The following is a 14,444-nucleotide window of genomic DNA, read 5'->3' on the forward strand; positions in this document are numbered from 1 at the left end:
CCGTACTGCTTGGTGCCGCTGGTCTCCGTTTCGGTACCCAGAGCAGTGACTGGCACAGTAGCGAGTGTTCGGGAAGCGCCTGTCGGAATCAGCGGTGACATTGCTTCGTAAGGCCTGAAACTTCACGCCGGGGACCGTCGTGCCCCTGCCCTGTGAAATTGCTTAGCGTGCAAGCCCCCTGGAAGCAGGCGTTGACCTTCCCTTAAACAGTGCAGCCTTTCCTCTGGTGTCAGGGGAGCGCACCAGTCCACGCGCTTCACTCGTGAGCTGCCAAGCTTGCAGACCCTCGCAGAGCCGTTCTTAGAACTTGCATTTAACGGGGCAAATACATGTAGGGGACAGTGATGAACACACACACACACACACACACACACACACACACACACGTTCTAAGCTGCTGTGCCTGCCCTCGTGGCTTCCAGTTTCGAGAGTTCAGAACATGCAAGACCATTCAATGATGCTATGGTTCTCTTTTGGTCTTAAATAGGCTCTTTTGTCTTGCCTTGACTGACTTCCAGTGACCCATCCTCAAGTCCTCTTCTCTCCCGCAGACCCTCTTCCACCCTGCCCCCAACAGGCGTCCTCCTGTTGACTGAAACTCCTGATAGTGAAGATAGTATAGGTAATGACGGTCATGTGTCTTCTCCAGATTCCCGATCGCAGATAAGTTCTTGTGGCTCCACCATGCTTTCCTGTACTCGCTCCCGAGGACCTGAAACTCCTCTGTTCTAGGCATGTGACACAGATACCACTAACTGCATGATAAAAGGCTTAGCAAAGTAAGGTTGTACAGATAACTTACTTTGTTCCTCATAATAACTAGGGGGAAAACAAACGAAACTGAAGATGGAGAGTATAGAAAGTCTCACTGACATTTTCTCAGATTCAGCTATTCCTTCTTTTTTTTCTCTTTTTAAGGAAGTAGGACTTAGGACATTGGACACTGCAGCTGCTTTTCAGTTCCTCATTTACAATTCACTATACTTAGACTTGCTTAATATTTTTCAGCTATACTGAGTTAATGATTTGACTTTCCTGGATTCAAGAGATAACTCAGAAGGCTGAGTGCAGGCTTTACATGCGAGAAAGCCGGGTTTGATCCCTGATCTCTTCTTTCAGCCCTGGAAGTAGCCCCCAAGCACTACTAGATGTGGCCACAAAATCCCATATATATATTTATATGTATATTATGTATGAATCTTTACCTAAAACTATACATATGTATATTACTTTCTATTTAGAAAATTCAAACCTATTAGGAGAGATAGTGCCCAGGCTGGCTGCTAGATTATTGATCATCTGCCTCCCACCTTTGACAGTGAAGCTTAGGGGTAAAGCACATGCCATGTGTTCATGATACCTGGATCTAACCCTTATTTTATTTATTTTTTGGAAGGGAACACACCTGGCAGTGCTCAGGGGTTACTCTGGCTCTGCACTCGGAAATGACTCCTGGCAGCCGGGCGACCACATGGGGTGCCAGGGCTTGAACCTGGGTTGGCAGTGTGCAAGGCAACTGCCCTACTCCTTGTAAAATCACTCCGGTTCCCAATACCTGGGTTTAATCCTTTAATTCCTGGCACCACTTTAAAAAAGGTGTTTGTTTTGTTTTGTTTTTTTCATATCCAAGCTTCTGAAAGCCCAGAAAAGTTGTAATTATGAAACAAGTTGTATTCCCTCCTAACCATTTCTCTATAGTGATTTAGAAATGAGGAAACAAGGACCAGGGATGCTCGGTGGTGGCTCACTCGCCTTGCACGTGTGAAGCCCTGAGTTCAATCCCTAGCACTGCAAAAGAAATCAATGAAATGAGTGTGTGTCTGCTCAAGTATGTGGTACTTGATTTCAGCTAATACAGAAAGGAATAAGGCTTAGTAATCAACTTAGTAATAATAGTCACAGAATAAGAAAAATGGGGGGTGGGAAGAGGGCAGACCTTCAAGGGGTGCTCAAGACACCCCCACGGGCCACTCCGAGCAATACTCAGCCAGCCTACATTGGATGGTATGATGTCCGGGCCTCTTGAGCTGCTTTGCCCTGCCGTGTTGGGGCCTCCAAGGCCACACCTGGTGTTTCGGGGAGCAATAATAGGTGCAGAGGTTTGAACTCGGATCCCTGTGCAGACAGGGCAAGTGCCTCTGACCAGTGAGCTCTCTTCCCACAAAGCATTTTTGGGAAGTTATTTGTGTTTTAGATATTTGTGCTTGAGTTGACGATACACATAGGAAACCCTGATTGGTATAGTAGTGCCGAATCACCAGTATAGACATAGGGAAAAAAAGTGATTCACCGGAGAGCATTTGGAGTACTGTGCGCAAAGGGAAAGCCTAGACTTGAACGTTGGTTCTGCCTGTTGTTTGGAGTCACTTGGCATCCTTGGGACTCCCTACCCCAATCTACTAAACACTAGGTTTACTAAACCAGATTCGAACCCTGGTCTGCTGTGTGCAAGGCAAGCACCCCACCTGCTGCGTTATCGCTCTAGCCCCTTGAATAGCTATTTGATGCTCTGGTTCATAAAAGTACCTTAGCAGGACTGGAGAGAGAGTACAGAGGCTTTCCTTGACGTGGCCAGCCTGGAATCAGTTTGAGTCAGCATTCCCTAAGGTCTGCTAGCCCTCCAGGAGTGATCCCTCTTACAGAGCCAGGAATAAGCCCTGAGCACTGCTGGGTGTGGCAAAAAGAAAAAAAAAAAGTATTTTAGCAATTCCCAGTAGAGATTGAGATTTTAGAAGGGTATGTTACTGGTATTTATTTGGTTTTGTTTCTTTTTTTCTACACCCTGTGATACCCAGGGTTTACTTCTGGCTCTGCTCTCAGGAATTATTCCTGGAGGTGCTCGGGGACCATATGGAATGCCCAGGATCGAACCCGAATCAGCATGTGTCAGTCACGTGCAAGGCAAATGCCCTATCGCTCCAGCTCCTGGTTTTGGGTCATGCCATTGGTGGTGTTCCTGGTGTAGTGCTCTGAGGACCTTGCAGTGCTCGGGATTGAATTGATGCCTCCAGCCTACAAAGCATGGCTGCTAGTCCTTTGAGCTGTCACCTCAGCCCAGTTTTCTTTATTTGTTTTGTTTTAAGACCACGCCTGGGCTTACCCCTGGTCTGACCTGGGGATTACTTCGTGGTGTTTGGGACACCATATGCAGTGCTGTGAATCGAACCTGGGTTGCTGGGTTGACTGCCTACTAAATAAGCATTCTCTCTCTCTCTCTCTCTCTCTCTCTCTCTCTCTCTCTCTCTCTCTCTCCCTTTTTCCCCCCCCCACCTGGTAGTGTTCAGCGGGTCATTCATGCTACAGATTCAGGAGCTGGCACATTCTGGATGTGTGCTGTACTACTTGACTTATTTCCCTGGCCCCTCATTTATTTATTTGAGAGAGGAGAGCTATAATTGGCGATGCTCAGGTGCTATTTACTGTGATGCCTGGGGGACCATGTGGTACTGAGAAGTTAACCTAGGCCTCCTGCATGCAAATCATGCAAACTAACTAGACTCTTTTGGTGGTGGTGGTTGGGGGGGACGAGGTGCACATGCAGCAGTGCTCAGGGCTTATTTCTGCTTTGTGCTCAGGGATTACACCTCGTGGGCTGTGGCACCAGGGATTGAGCCCGGTCAGCTGCATGCAAGGCAGGTGTCTTACCCACTGTACTCTCTTTCTCGCCCCTAGCTCTTAAGCTACCTCTCTGGCTCTGAAAATTTTTTTTATAGTGAGAAAAGAGGAGTGTAAAGCTACGGTTAGGTAAGATCCTTAACAACTAAAAGCATTAGCTGTCATTGTTAATTTCCCGAAATTTTATTTTATTAACTCCATGCTGTGCTAGCAATTAACCTTATTTCCAAACACAGAGGATGTACTTGAGCTTGAGACATTTGCCAGACCTCCAACTTTATTTTAAAGTTAAGACCTCTAAAGTTAAGTGGACTCAGGAGACAGGAGAGGAGCCCTCAGGGCAATTCTCGGCTGACCTGGCCAGTAGTTCAATATGAGGGTCCCGACAATGTGCTGCTGTGACACTGAGGTGTCGGGGATTTACCAGGGCCACTGTGGTAATGCTCAAGGGGGCTTTCGGTCCACACCTGGCAAAGCTCTGAGAACATGTACCGTGGTAGGCATTAAAGCAGTCAGCAGCTTTACAAGGCGTAGCCCCTAGCTCTCCAACTTTGTTCCTCAAATGTAATTAATGCCTAATGACTTTTCCTTTGGTTTATAACCATAGCGACTCAAGGCCAGAGTTAGCAAGTCCTTTCTTGCTAACATGGTTAGGAAGATTACATATAATTGAGAATAGTTTAGTAGGGGATAAGTGGTAACAATTTATAAACAAGAATGTATGCCTCTAAAGCTGCATGTGCAGAGTTTATTTTAAGATGTTCATTGAGAACATAATGATCTGAAAGGTAATTGGGTTGATTTAACTCTGGGATTGATTTTTGCCATCATCAGTTGTCCTTTAGCATATCTATAGAAACACAGTTTACCTCTGTGACTTTTAAAAGAAATCTCCTTTTGGGAAGCGGGGGAACCCTGGCAGATAAAGAAAGCAGCGTGTGTGTGTGTGTGTGTGTGTGTGTGTGTGTGTAGCAAGGTAGTTTTTATTTTTTATTTCAACTCGTTTAGATGTGAAGGGAAAGGAGGAGAGAGAAAGTCCATGTTCGTGGGCTTCACCAGAGTGGAGAAAGCAGAGATATAGAGACAATCAAGTGAGATATGTGTTCCAGGGAGAACAAGGGCTTGAAGAACTGCAAATCTTCTACCTAGAGTTTACTAAAGCTAACAAAGACTTCCTTTTCTTTCAACCATCCATGCATGAGCTAAGCCTTAATATCTTAACTAGGTTATAGGCTTTGTACATTTTTCACTGCGCTAAAGGCATTGCCCAAGTGGCTCTGAATCTTACTAATTTAAGGAGTTTGCCCAGATTGGCCCACCTAACAGAGAAATCCCCCTCTCTTCAAAATTTTATTAGCATTGGTTGGTTTAAGCCAACACTTGAAATTGCATTAAAACTTTTAGTCTCTTAATATGGATTGTTGGCTGCATTCAAAAGAAACTCAGAGTTTACTACTTTGAGAATATAAAGTAGTTTCCAATAATTTGTTTTGCAAAATGCTAGTGAGCGCTAGTGTCTCATTCCCATTTAGAGCATGGAAGCTCCAGTTTTGCTCACCAGTGTGTGTCCAGCACTTAGTGTTGTGTTTAATAGTTAAATGAAAGCAGTCTTAGGGGACAAAGGAAATCATCCTGTACCCACCTGGATTTTTCAGAGTCCAGGCAAATAAATAAGCATTGGACAGGTTGATAAGAGAGAAAATAAATTGGTTAACAACCTCTATCTGTCGTGTACATGAAGACCCAGAAAAACGTGGTCCTTTTTGGTGTTGTGGGGGGCCATACCCAGTGGTGCTTGAGGGACCAGGGCCATACCGGGTTCTTCTTAGTAGAGCCTGGTATGGCCCCTCCCTGTAGTAATCAGGGTCATACCTGGGATCAAACCTTCACACTCACAAGACACGTGGGAAGAATGGGAAAGTCGGGCTAGAAGGTTGAAAAGGAAACATTATAAAGCCAGTATGTAGATAGAAGTTCTTTCCTGCAGTGGAAAGATAAGGAAACCTTTCTTGGGAAGGGTTTGTAGATTAAATCTCAAAGGCAACCTCTATTTAGCCCGTAGGGCCCCTCCCATGGAGTCGGCTTTTTATCTAAGACATTTGGAGTTTTGTCTAAGACTTTGCATCCTTATAGTGCTAGAGAAATCTCAGAATACTCCTGGGAAGATAATCTAATCTAGACTGTGGGGACCATCATGTCTAAAGGCTAGAGAGTAGAGTGATTTTTGTCTTGTTTGAGATGTTTGAAGTTCTTCATTGCAGCCGGAACTCACCAAAAAAAAAAAAAAATCAGAAATAATGGCCCCAAAGGAAGCTGGGGAAATAAGAATTGAGGTTCCTAAGGGGCTTATAAAGAATTATTGTGGAGTTTTAATTTCTTTATCTGGGAGTATTGAGTGGGCTGTGCGGAGGGATCAAAACTAGGACCTCACCCACACAAAGTACATGTTCTGCCCCTGAGCTGCATGCCCGGCTCATTCAAGGCTTTCAGGAGCGACACGGCCAGTTTGGTGTCTGAAAGATGGCTTTGGGAAATGTTTGTGGGGATAGGGAGGAGAGGGGATGTGAAGCAGGCAAGACCAAGTAGGGAGATTGTTACAGTAGTCCAAGCTAGGGAGATAGGATGGTGGCCTGAACAGTGGAAGTGGCAGTGAGGATGGAAAATGAACTGGCTTGAGAATTATTTAAGAAGTCAAATCAAATAAATAGACTTGGGTCTTTGAGACACCAGGGGGAAAAGTCAAGGATGATGCCCAGATTTCAGTGTTAGTTGAGGATGATTGTAGTGAAGAGTGAACACAAGCAGTCCTGCTTACACACTTGGCCCTTGCATTAGAATGTAAACAGTTTTTCTTGCTAATAGAACTTTCTTCTGTAAATGATAATGGCTCATTGTGTCTAAATTGTGTGAGCTGGGGCCGGAGCCATAGTACAGTGGGTAGGGCGTTTGCCTAGCACCTGGCCAACCCGGGTTTGATCCCCAGCATCCCATATAGTCCCCCAAGCACTGCCAGGAGTAATTCCTGAGTGCAGAGCCAGGAGTGACCCCTGAACATCGGCTGGGTGTGACCCCCACCCCCTAAAAAAAAAAAAGTAACCTGTGGGAGCTGTATTTTTTTTTTTTCTTTTTGGGTCACACCTGGCGATGCACAAGGGTTACTCCTGGCTCTGCACTCAGGAATCACCCCTGGCGGTGCTCAGGGGACCATATGGGATGCTGGGATTCGAACCCGGGTTGGCCGCGTGCAAGGCAAACGCCCCACCCGCTGTGCTATCACTCCAGCCCCTGTATTTTTTTTTTTAAAGTACTTGATTTTGTAGGGGCCTCTCCAGTGATGGTTGCGAGGCTGGTGGCCACTCGGTACTAGCTAGGTGGTGAGAGCTTGATGACTCTGGTGCAGTCTGGTGGTGCTGGGGGCCATCAGGACCACACCTATGGTGCTTAAGGGGCCATGCTGTGCAGTGGATCGATGTCAGGCATGCAAGGCATTTGCTCCACCCCTTTGAGCTATCTCTTGGGTCCTAAACAAGGTGGTTTATACTCAATTTGGGAGTCTTTTTTTTTTTTCTTTGCTTTTTGGGTCACACCTGGCGATGCACAAGGGTTACTTCTGGCTCTGCACTCAGGAATCACCCCTGGCAGTGCTCAGAGGACCATATGGGATGCTGGGAATTGAACCTGGGTCTGCTGCATGCAAGGCAAACGCCCTACCCGCTGTGCTATCGCTCCAGCCCCCGCCGGGAGTCTAGAATTTTGATGTATGCTGGAATGTGCCTGTGTCACGAGTTCCTAGTTAAAAAAAATGTGGGGCATTTAGGGGGACTGAGCATGTGGCTCACTGATAGAGCACTGGTTTTGCATGTGTGAGGTCCTGAGTTCAGTTCTTGGGCCCGTTTGCCCCCTCCCCTGTCCACCCTTCCACCTGCACCCAAATCTTGGGGCACTTTTGAATCTCTAATGAGATTTCCTGTAGACTATATTTCATATGTTGCAACTTACATATGTTCTGTGTCACTCCATGGGGAGTGTAGTTACCTAAACAGTGCTTTGGGGCCTGTGGAGGCCATTGAGTGACGGGGCCTGGGGGACCTTTCAGTTCAGGAATCAAACCAAGAGCCTCCACATACAAGCATGAGCTTAACCCTTTGAACTTTTGAACTAGCTTTCTTTCTTTTTTTTCTTTCTTTCTTTCTTTCTTTCTTTCTTTCTTTCTTTCTTTCTTTCTTTCTTTCTTTCTTTCTTTCTTTCTTTCTTCCTTCCTTCCTTCCTTCCTTCCTTTCTTTCTTTCTTTCTTTCTTTCTTTCTTTTTTTTTTCCTTTCTCTCTTTTTTTTTTTTTTGTGCTTTTTGGGTCATACCCGGCAATGCACAGGGATTACTTACTCCTGGCTTTGCACTCAGGAATTACTCCTGGCAGTGCTCGGGGGACCATACGGCATGTTGGAATTGGCCACATGCAGGGCAAATGCTCCACTCGCTGTGCTATCGCTTCAGCCCCTGGTCTATCTTTCTAGCCCTGTGTATATCCTTTGTTGTAGTAGATCTCAGTTCCATGTATCGCTGTTTCAGTGCTTGTGTCTCTGCAGTGATTCCCCAAACCTGGCAATTGTCACCCACCAAGAGAGGGAGCACAAGAGTAAGCCCACATTTCACTCAGACAGTGAGGATTGGTGGATCTGTGTCTGATTCTGAATTTGTGTCCCGTTAGGATATATGTGATGTCTGGTACTCAGCAGACTTTAGGCTGGGGCTGCAGATTTGGCCGTCATCAGCATTTGGTAGAGAAACGGGAAGTCACTGGAGAGGAATCCTGTTCACATTTGAGCATTTGGTCCCATTATTTGGTCAGTGCTCTGAGACAGATATTCACAGAATTTCTGGGAAATATTTATTTAAGAACAAATAGTTATTTAACATTTGTTTGGTCGAAGGCAAATAGGTAAAGACATATGTTTGTTTATTTGTTTGTTGGGCCACACCCAACCTCCAGGTCTGCTGGAACTGCACCTACAGATCACTCCAAGTCTGGTTCAGGGGCCCTTATGCTGTACTATCTCTCTTACCCAGGACTTCAACTGTATTTAGTAACAGAAAGGTTGTTCATAGTGATTTTAGAGCACTTTTTTTTTTTCCTGGAATGGGTGAGGCTTGGGATTCATTGCAGGGGATGATAAGGAATGGTTGATGAAGAATTATTGCATAGCAGTTCTTGGGAAAGAGAAGATGGGAAGCATCACTTTTCCCAACTTCAAACTGTACTGCAAAGCAATAGGAATTAAAACAACATGGTTTTGGAATAAAGGCATGATTTTGGAATAAATGGAATAGAGTTTTGGAATAAATGGAATAGAGTTGAATATCCTGAAGAGACTCTGGTATATGATCAGTTAATCCTAGATAAAGAAGCAAAACAAGGATCAGGGAACACCTCTTCATAAGTGGTGCTGGGAAAACTGGTTAGCTACATTTAAAGTCAAAGAAGTCAGAACTCCTTCTAATGCCATTTTCAAAAGTCAAATTAGAACTATTAAAGACCTTGATATCAGACCTGAATCCATAGGTACATAGAGGATAACATAGGCAGAATTGTCTGTGACAGTTCTGAAACTAAACTAAATTGTATTTCATCTCAAGGTGATGAAACACAATTGACCTAGCAATTTGGAGCAAAGATGGACAAATGGGACTACATTAAATTAAGAAGCTTCTGCTTCTCAAAGGAAATGATGACCAGGATACAAAGACAGCCCACAAAATTGGAAAAATTATTTCCCGAACACTCATCTGATAAGGGGTTAATATCCAAGAAGTATAAGGGACTGGTAGAACTTTACAAGAAATAAACATCCAACCCTATCAAAAAATGGGGAGAAGAAATGAACATAAATCCCTCAGAAGAAATACAGATATCGTCTCGGGGCTGAGGCTTGCTGGACATGTCTGAGGGTCGAGGCACCTGCAGCCTGTGAATCCTGCACAACCTTCTGTGGAACCCGGAGCCGATTTTACAGCTTTCTTCCTTTGTCTCATAACGATGTCCACCAATGAGAGCGCCAATTCCCCAGCAGCCCGCCTGAACAGGTTCAAGAACAAGGGCAAAGATAGCACAGAAACGAGACAGCACCAGATAGAGGTTTACATGGAGCTGAGGAAAGCCAAGAAGGATGATCAGATGCTGAAAAGGAGAAATGTCAGCTCATTTCCTGATGATGCCACGTCTCCACTGCAGGAAAACCGCAACAACCAGGGTACTGTAAATTGGTCTGTGGATGACATTGTCAAAGGCATAAATAGCAACAATTTGGAAAGCCAGCTCCAAGACACTCAAGCTGCTAGGAAACTACTTTCTAGGGAAAAGCAGCCTCCCATTGACAATATCATTCGGGCTGGTTTGATTCCAAAATTTGTGTCCTTCTTGGGCAGAACTAATATTGTGGGCCCTTACTAATATTGCATCTGGGACATCAGAACAGACAAAGGCTGTGGTAGTTGGAGGTGCTATCCCAGCATTCATATCTTTGTTGGCATCTCCCCACGCTCACATCAGTGAACAAGCTGTCTGGGCTCTAGGAAATATTGCAGGTGATGGTTCAATTTTCCGAGACTTGGCTATCAAGTATGGTGCAATAGATCCACTGTTGGCTCTTCTTGCAATTCCCAGTATGTCATCTTTAGCATGTGGTCACTTGCGTAATCTTACATGGACACTTTCAAACCTTTGTCGAAACGAGAATCCTGTACCCCCACTTGATGCAGTGGAACAAATCCTTCCTACTTTAGTTCATCTCCTGATGCATGATGATCCAGAAGTACTAGCAGATACATGCTGGGCCATTTCCTACTTTACTGATGGTCTGAGTGAAAGGATTGAAATGGTTGTGAAAACGGGAGTTGTACCCCAACTTGTGAAGCTTCTAGGAGCTACTGAATTGCCAGTAGTGACTCCTGCGCTAAGAGCCATAGGAAATATTGTCACTGGGACAGATGAACAGACTCAGGTTGTAATAGATGCCGGAGCACTTGCTGTCTTTCCCAGCCTGCTAACGAACTCCAAAACTAATATTCAGAAGGAAGCCACATGGACACTGTCAAACATCACTGCTGGCCTCCAGGACCAAATCCAGCAAGTTGTGAATCATGGATTAGTCTCGTGTCTTGTTGGTGTTCTCATAAAGGCAGACTTTAAGACACAAAAGGAAGCTGTATGGGCTGTGACCAACTATACAAGTGGTGGATCCGTTGAACAGATTGTATACCTTGTTCATTGGGGCATAATAGAACCATTGATGAACTTTCTGACTGCAAAGTCACCAAAATTATTCTGGTTATTCTGGATGCCATTTCAAATATCTTTCAGGCTGATGAGAAACTTGGTGAAAGTGAGAAACTTAGTATAATGATTTGAAGAATGTGGAGGTTTGGACAAAATTGAAGCTCTACAAAACCATGAAAATGAATCTGTATACAAAGCTTCATTAAACTTGATTGAAAAATATTTCTCTGTAGAGGAAGTGGAAGATCAGAATGTTGTGCCAGAAACTACCTCTGAAGGCTTTACATTCCAAGTTCAGGATGGTGCTCCTGGGACTTTCAACTTTTAGGTTGTACAGCTGAGGCAGAATATTGTTTGTTGTGAACCATGTTTGGTATAAGTGTGTCTTACTATTTTTCTCCTATGAACTCTTTTTAAATGTGGTTTATTATCGTAGCACTTTTTACAATGAAACTATACTTGAACAGTTCCAAACTGTACATACTGTATGAAGCTTCTCTCAATGGATTTCTTATTTCTATGTGGAATTTCATATCTTGCAGTGTCCTGTAAATAAAGATTGAATTAAAAAAAATGGCCAAAAGGTACGTGAAAAAATCCTCTATATCACAAATCATTAGGGAGATGCAAATCAAAACAACGAGTGATCATCTCACACCACAGAGGCTGACACACATCGAAAAGGATAAGACCATACCCCACCAGTGCTTGTGTGGATGTGGAAAGGAAGGAACTCTCATTCACTGCTGGTGGGAACACCGACTGTTAACAAAAACACTGGACGTTCCTCAAAATACTGAGAATTGAGCTTCCATAAGACCCAGCAGTATTGCTTTTGGGAATACCTGGGGGCCCAAAAACACAATGCAGAAAAGGCAACTGCACTCCTATGTTCATTACAGTGCTATTCTTTTTTTTTTTTTTTTTTTTTTTGCTTTTTGGGTCACACCCAGCGATACTCAGGGGTTACTCCTGGCTCTGCACTCAGGAATTACTCCTGGTGGTGCTTGGGGGACCATATGGGATGCTGGGAATTGAACCCGGGTTGGCCATGTGCAGAGCAAATGCCCTACCCGCTGTGCTATTGCTCCAGACCCCTACAGCACTATTCTTAATAGCCAGAATCTGAAACAACCCAAGTGCTCAAGGACAGATGATGGATAAAGAAACTCTGGTATATCTACATAACAATACTATGCAGCCATTAGGAAAAATGAAGTCACGAAATTTGCTTATACATGGATGGACATGGAGAGCATCATGCTGGGTGAAATGAGTCAGATGGAGTGGGACAGGCATAAATAATCACATTCATTTGCAGGATATAAAAAACATAGTATGAGAATAATACCCAAAGACAGTAGCTTTGCATGTGGCTAATCTGAGCTTGATCTGTGGCACCTCTGTGCTCCCCTGAGTTCTCCAGGATTGAAGGAGTTATCCCTGAGTGCAAAAATAGGAGTAAGCCTTGAGCACTGCGAGGTGTGGCCCAAAAAGCAGAAATCAAAAAGGATACTAAAATTTATAAAAATCAAGACTGTGCAATTTAAGGAGATGACAGAGGGCAGGGGAATAAGCAGTAGAGCACTTGCCTTATATGGGGCTGAGGGCTCTGGGTTTCATCCTCAGTGCCAGATTTAAAATAAAAAAGACAATCTGGACCAATCAGCACAGTGTGTAAATTCTGAGATGTGTTGGTTGAAATCCTGTGGGTGGACAAGATCAACTGATGCCACTCAGAACAGAAATACAATCTTGATTTCAGAGGCCCTTGATTGCCACTTGAGTATTGAATATATGTAGTCAGGAGGTGAGAAACTTTCATAAGGATTCCAAATTTGAGATCCGTTAAATGAAGTGTCATTTTTGTTTTCTATCAACAGTGCCAGATTGGCCTCTCTGTTTGAACTGGATCAGGCAGCTGCTGGCCATGGAAATGAATTCTTCCAGTACACAGCCCCAAAGCAGCCAAAGAAAGGCCAGGGAAAGGCCGCCACAGGTAAGTTAAGTGGGTAGAATTCTCTGTTGACAGGTTAGGTGGAAGGATAAATAGCCTTCCAGATGCTGATAGCATGCCAGATTATTTATTCACCCTGGGTCAGTCTGGCTAAGGTCACCAGTAATGGTGTAAGCCTTTTAAGTCTAAGATCCTAAATCTTAGTGGCCGATTAGTGTGCCCTTTGCTGGGACCTGAGGTTACAAGCAATCTCCTCTTCAGTACCGTACGGACGTAACAGTTCTACCCACATCTCTCAGAGTAGGCAAGTTCAGTGTTCAATGGGGAAGGCCCTGCTTTTCACTTTCACTTCAAGGGGTCAGCTATATGCTGACCGTGAACTTTGCTCAGCTTGACAGCGGTGCTCAGCCCCGTATCTATACCCTTTTTAACATGATGCTCATAGAAACCTTGAATAAACTTAGTGGAATGCAGTGAGAAAAATAGGAACTAATATTTCTAAAATGTCTAAAACTAAAATTTCTAAAGCGTCTATTGAGCCACTGCAGGGATGGCTCAGCAACTAAAGCGCTACCTTCCAAATAAGAGACTGTAGGGGCGTGAGCGATAGCACAGTGGGTAGGGCGTTTGCCTTGCACACGGCCAACCGGGTTCGATCCTCGGCATCCCATATGGTCCCCCAAGCACTGCCACAAGTAATTCCTGAGTGCAGAGCCAGGAGTAACCCCTGAGCATCGCTGGGTGTGACCCAAAAAGCCAAAAAAAAAAAACCCAAAAACAAATATGAAACTGTGATGAGTTTGATCCCGGGGCCACCCGGGTGCACCAGTGGTGGGCTCAGCAGCTCTGATCTCTGGGGCTCCTCACACCACCACAGCAGGTGATATCCTGCATACAGCCAGGGGTGTGTAAGCACCATAACTGAAATCATGGCTGCCCGGCCACAAGCACCACAACTAAAGAGATGGGGGCCCTATGACCAAGATTTCAGTTCCCGGCATGAGCACTGCAACCAGAATGTGTGCGAGCACCACAGCTAAGAGAGTGCTCACCAGCAGTGAGCACCAGAGCCGAGTGTACTAGCCCCATCATGACAACAGAGCAGGAGGGGGACAGGAAAGAGGACCACTGTGTGTCTGGTCAAGTGCTTTATACAGGTCATCTTCCTTCTCACATTGGTACTGTAAAAGTGGTATGACTACCACCATTTCAGAGGCTCAGAGAGGCCAGTCGACATGTCGGGTTGAGACAGCAGTAACTGACCATTCGTTTGAACTGATCTGACTGGCTGCAAAGCTTTTCTTTCATCCGGGCTGGTCTGTTGCTGCTGGGTAAGAACCTGAAGAGTAATTGAGACAGTAACAGGCTGAGTGGAGCAGGTGGGAGAGAGAGTAGCTATTTGTTGAATGAAAATAGATGTTTTGTTATTTGAGGAGGGGTGGTCCCCACACCTAGTGGTATTCAGGGTCTGCTTCCCGTTCTGTGCTTGGAAGTCACTCCCAGCAGTGCTTGGGGCTCATGTGGTGCTGGGGATTGAACCTGGGCCTCCTACATTGCAAAGCTTACACTCAGCCCTTTGGGGCTCCATGTTAAAGGATGAA

At 44.9% G+C, this 14,444-nt stretch overlaps 1 protein-coding gene and 1 pseudogene across 3 annotated transcripts in view; both read left to right on the forward strand.

Moving 5' to 3' along the window:
• The window catches only part of FKBP15 (FKBP prolyl isomerase family member 15), a 72,518-nt gene that overhangs the window by 709 nt on the left and 57,365 nt on the right, over positions 1-14,444 (forward strand). For all 3 annotated transcript variants that reach the window (XM_004600308.2, XM_055123062.1, XM_055123577.1), the window contains exon 2: positions 12,770-12,885. In XM_004600308.2, the coding sequence (XP_004600365.2) occupies positions 12,770-12,885 (116 nt within the window). The remainder of the gene's footprint in view (positions 1-12,769; positions 12,886-14,444) is intronic.
• Positions 9,262-11,578, forward strand: LOC105942849 (importin subunit alpha-1-like; annotated as a pseudogene).

This window comes from Sorex araneus, chromosome 1 (assembly GCF_027595985.1).
Source record: "Sorex araneus isolate mSorAra2 chromosome 1, mSorAra2.pri, whole genome shotgun sequence".
NCBI classification, from domain to species: Eukaryota; Metazoa; Chordata; class Mammalia; order Eulipotyphla; family Soricidae; genus Sorex; species Sorex araneus.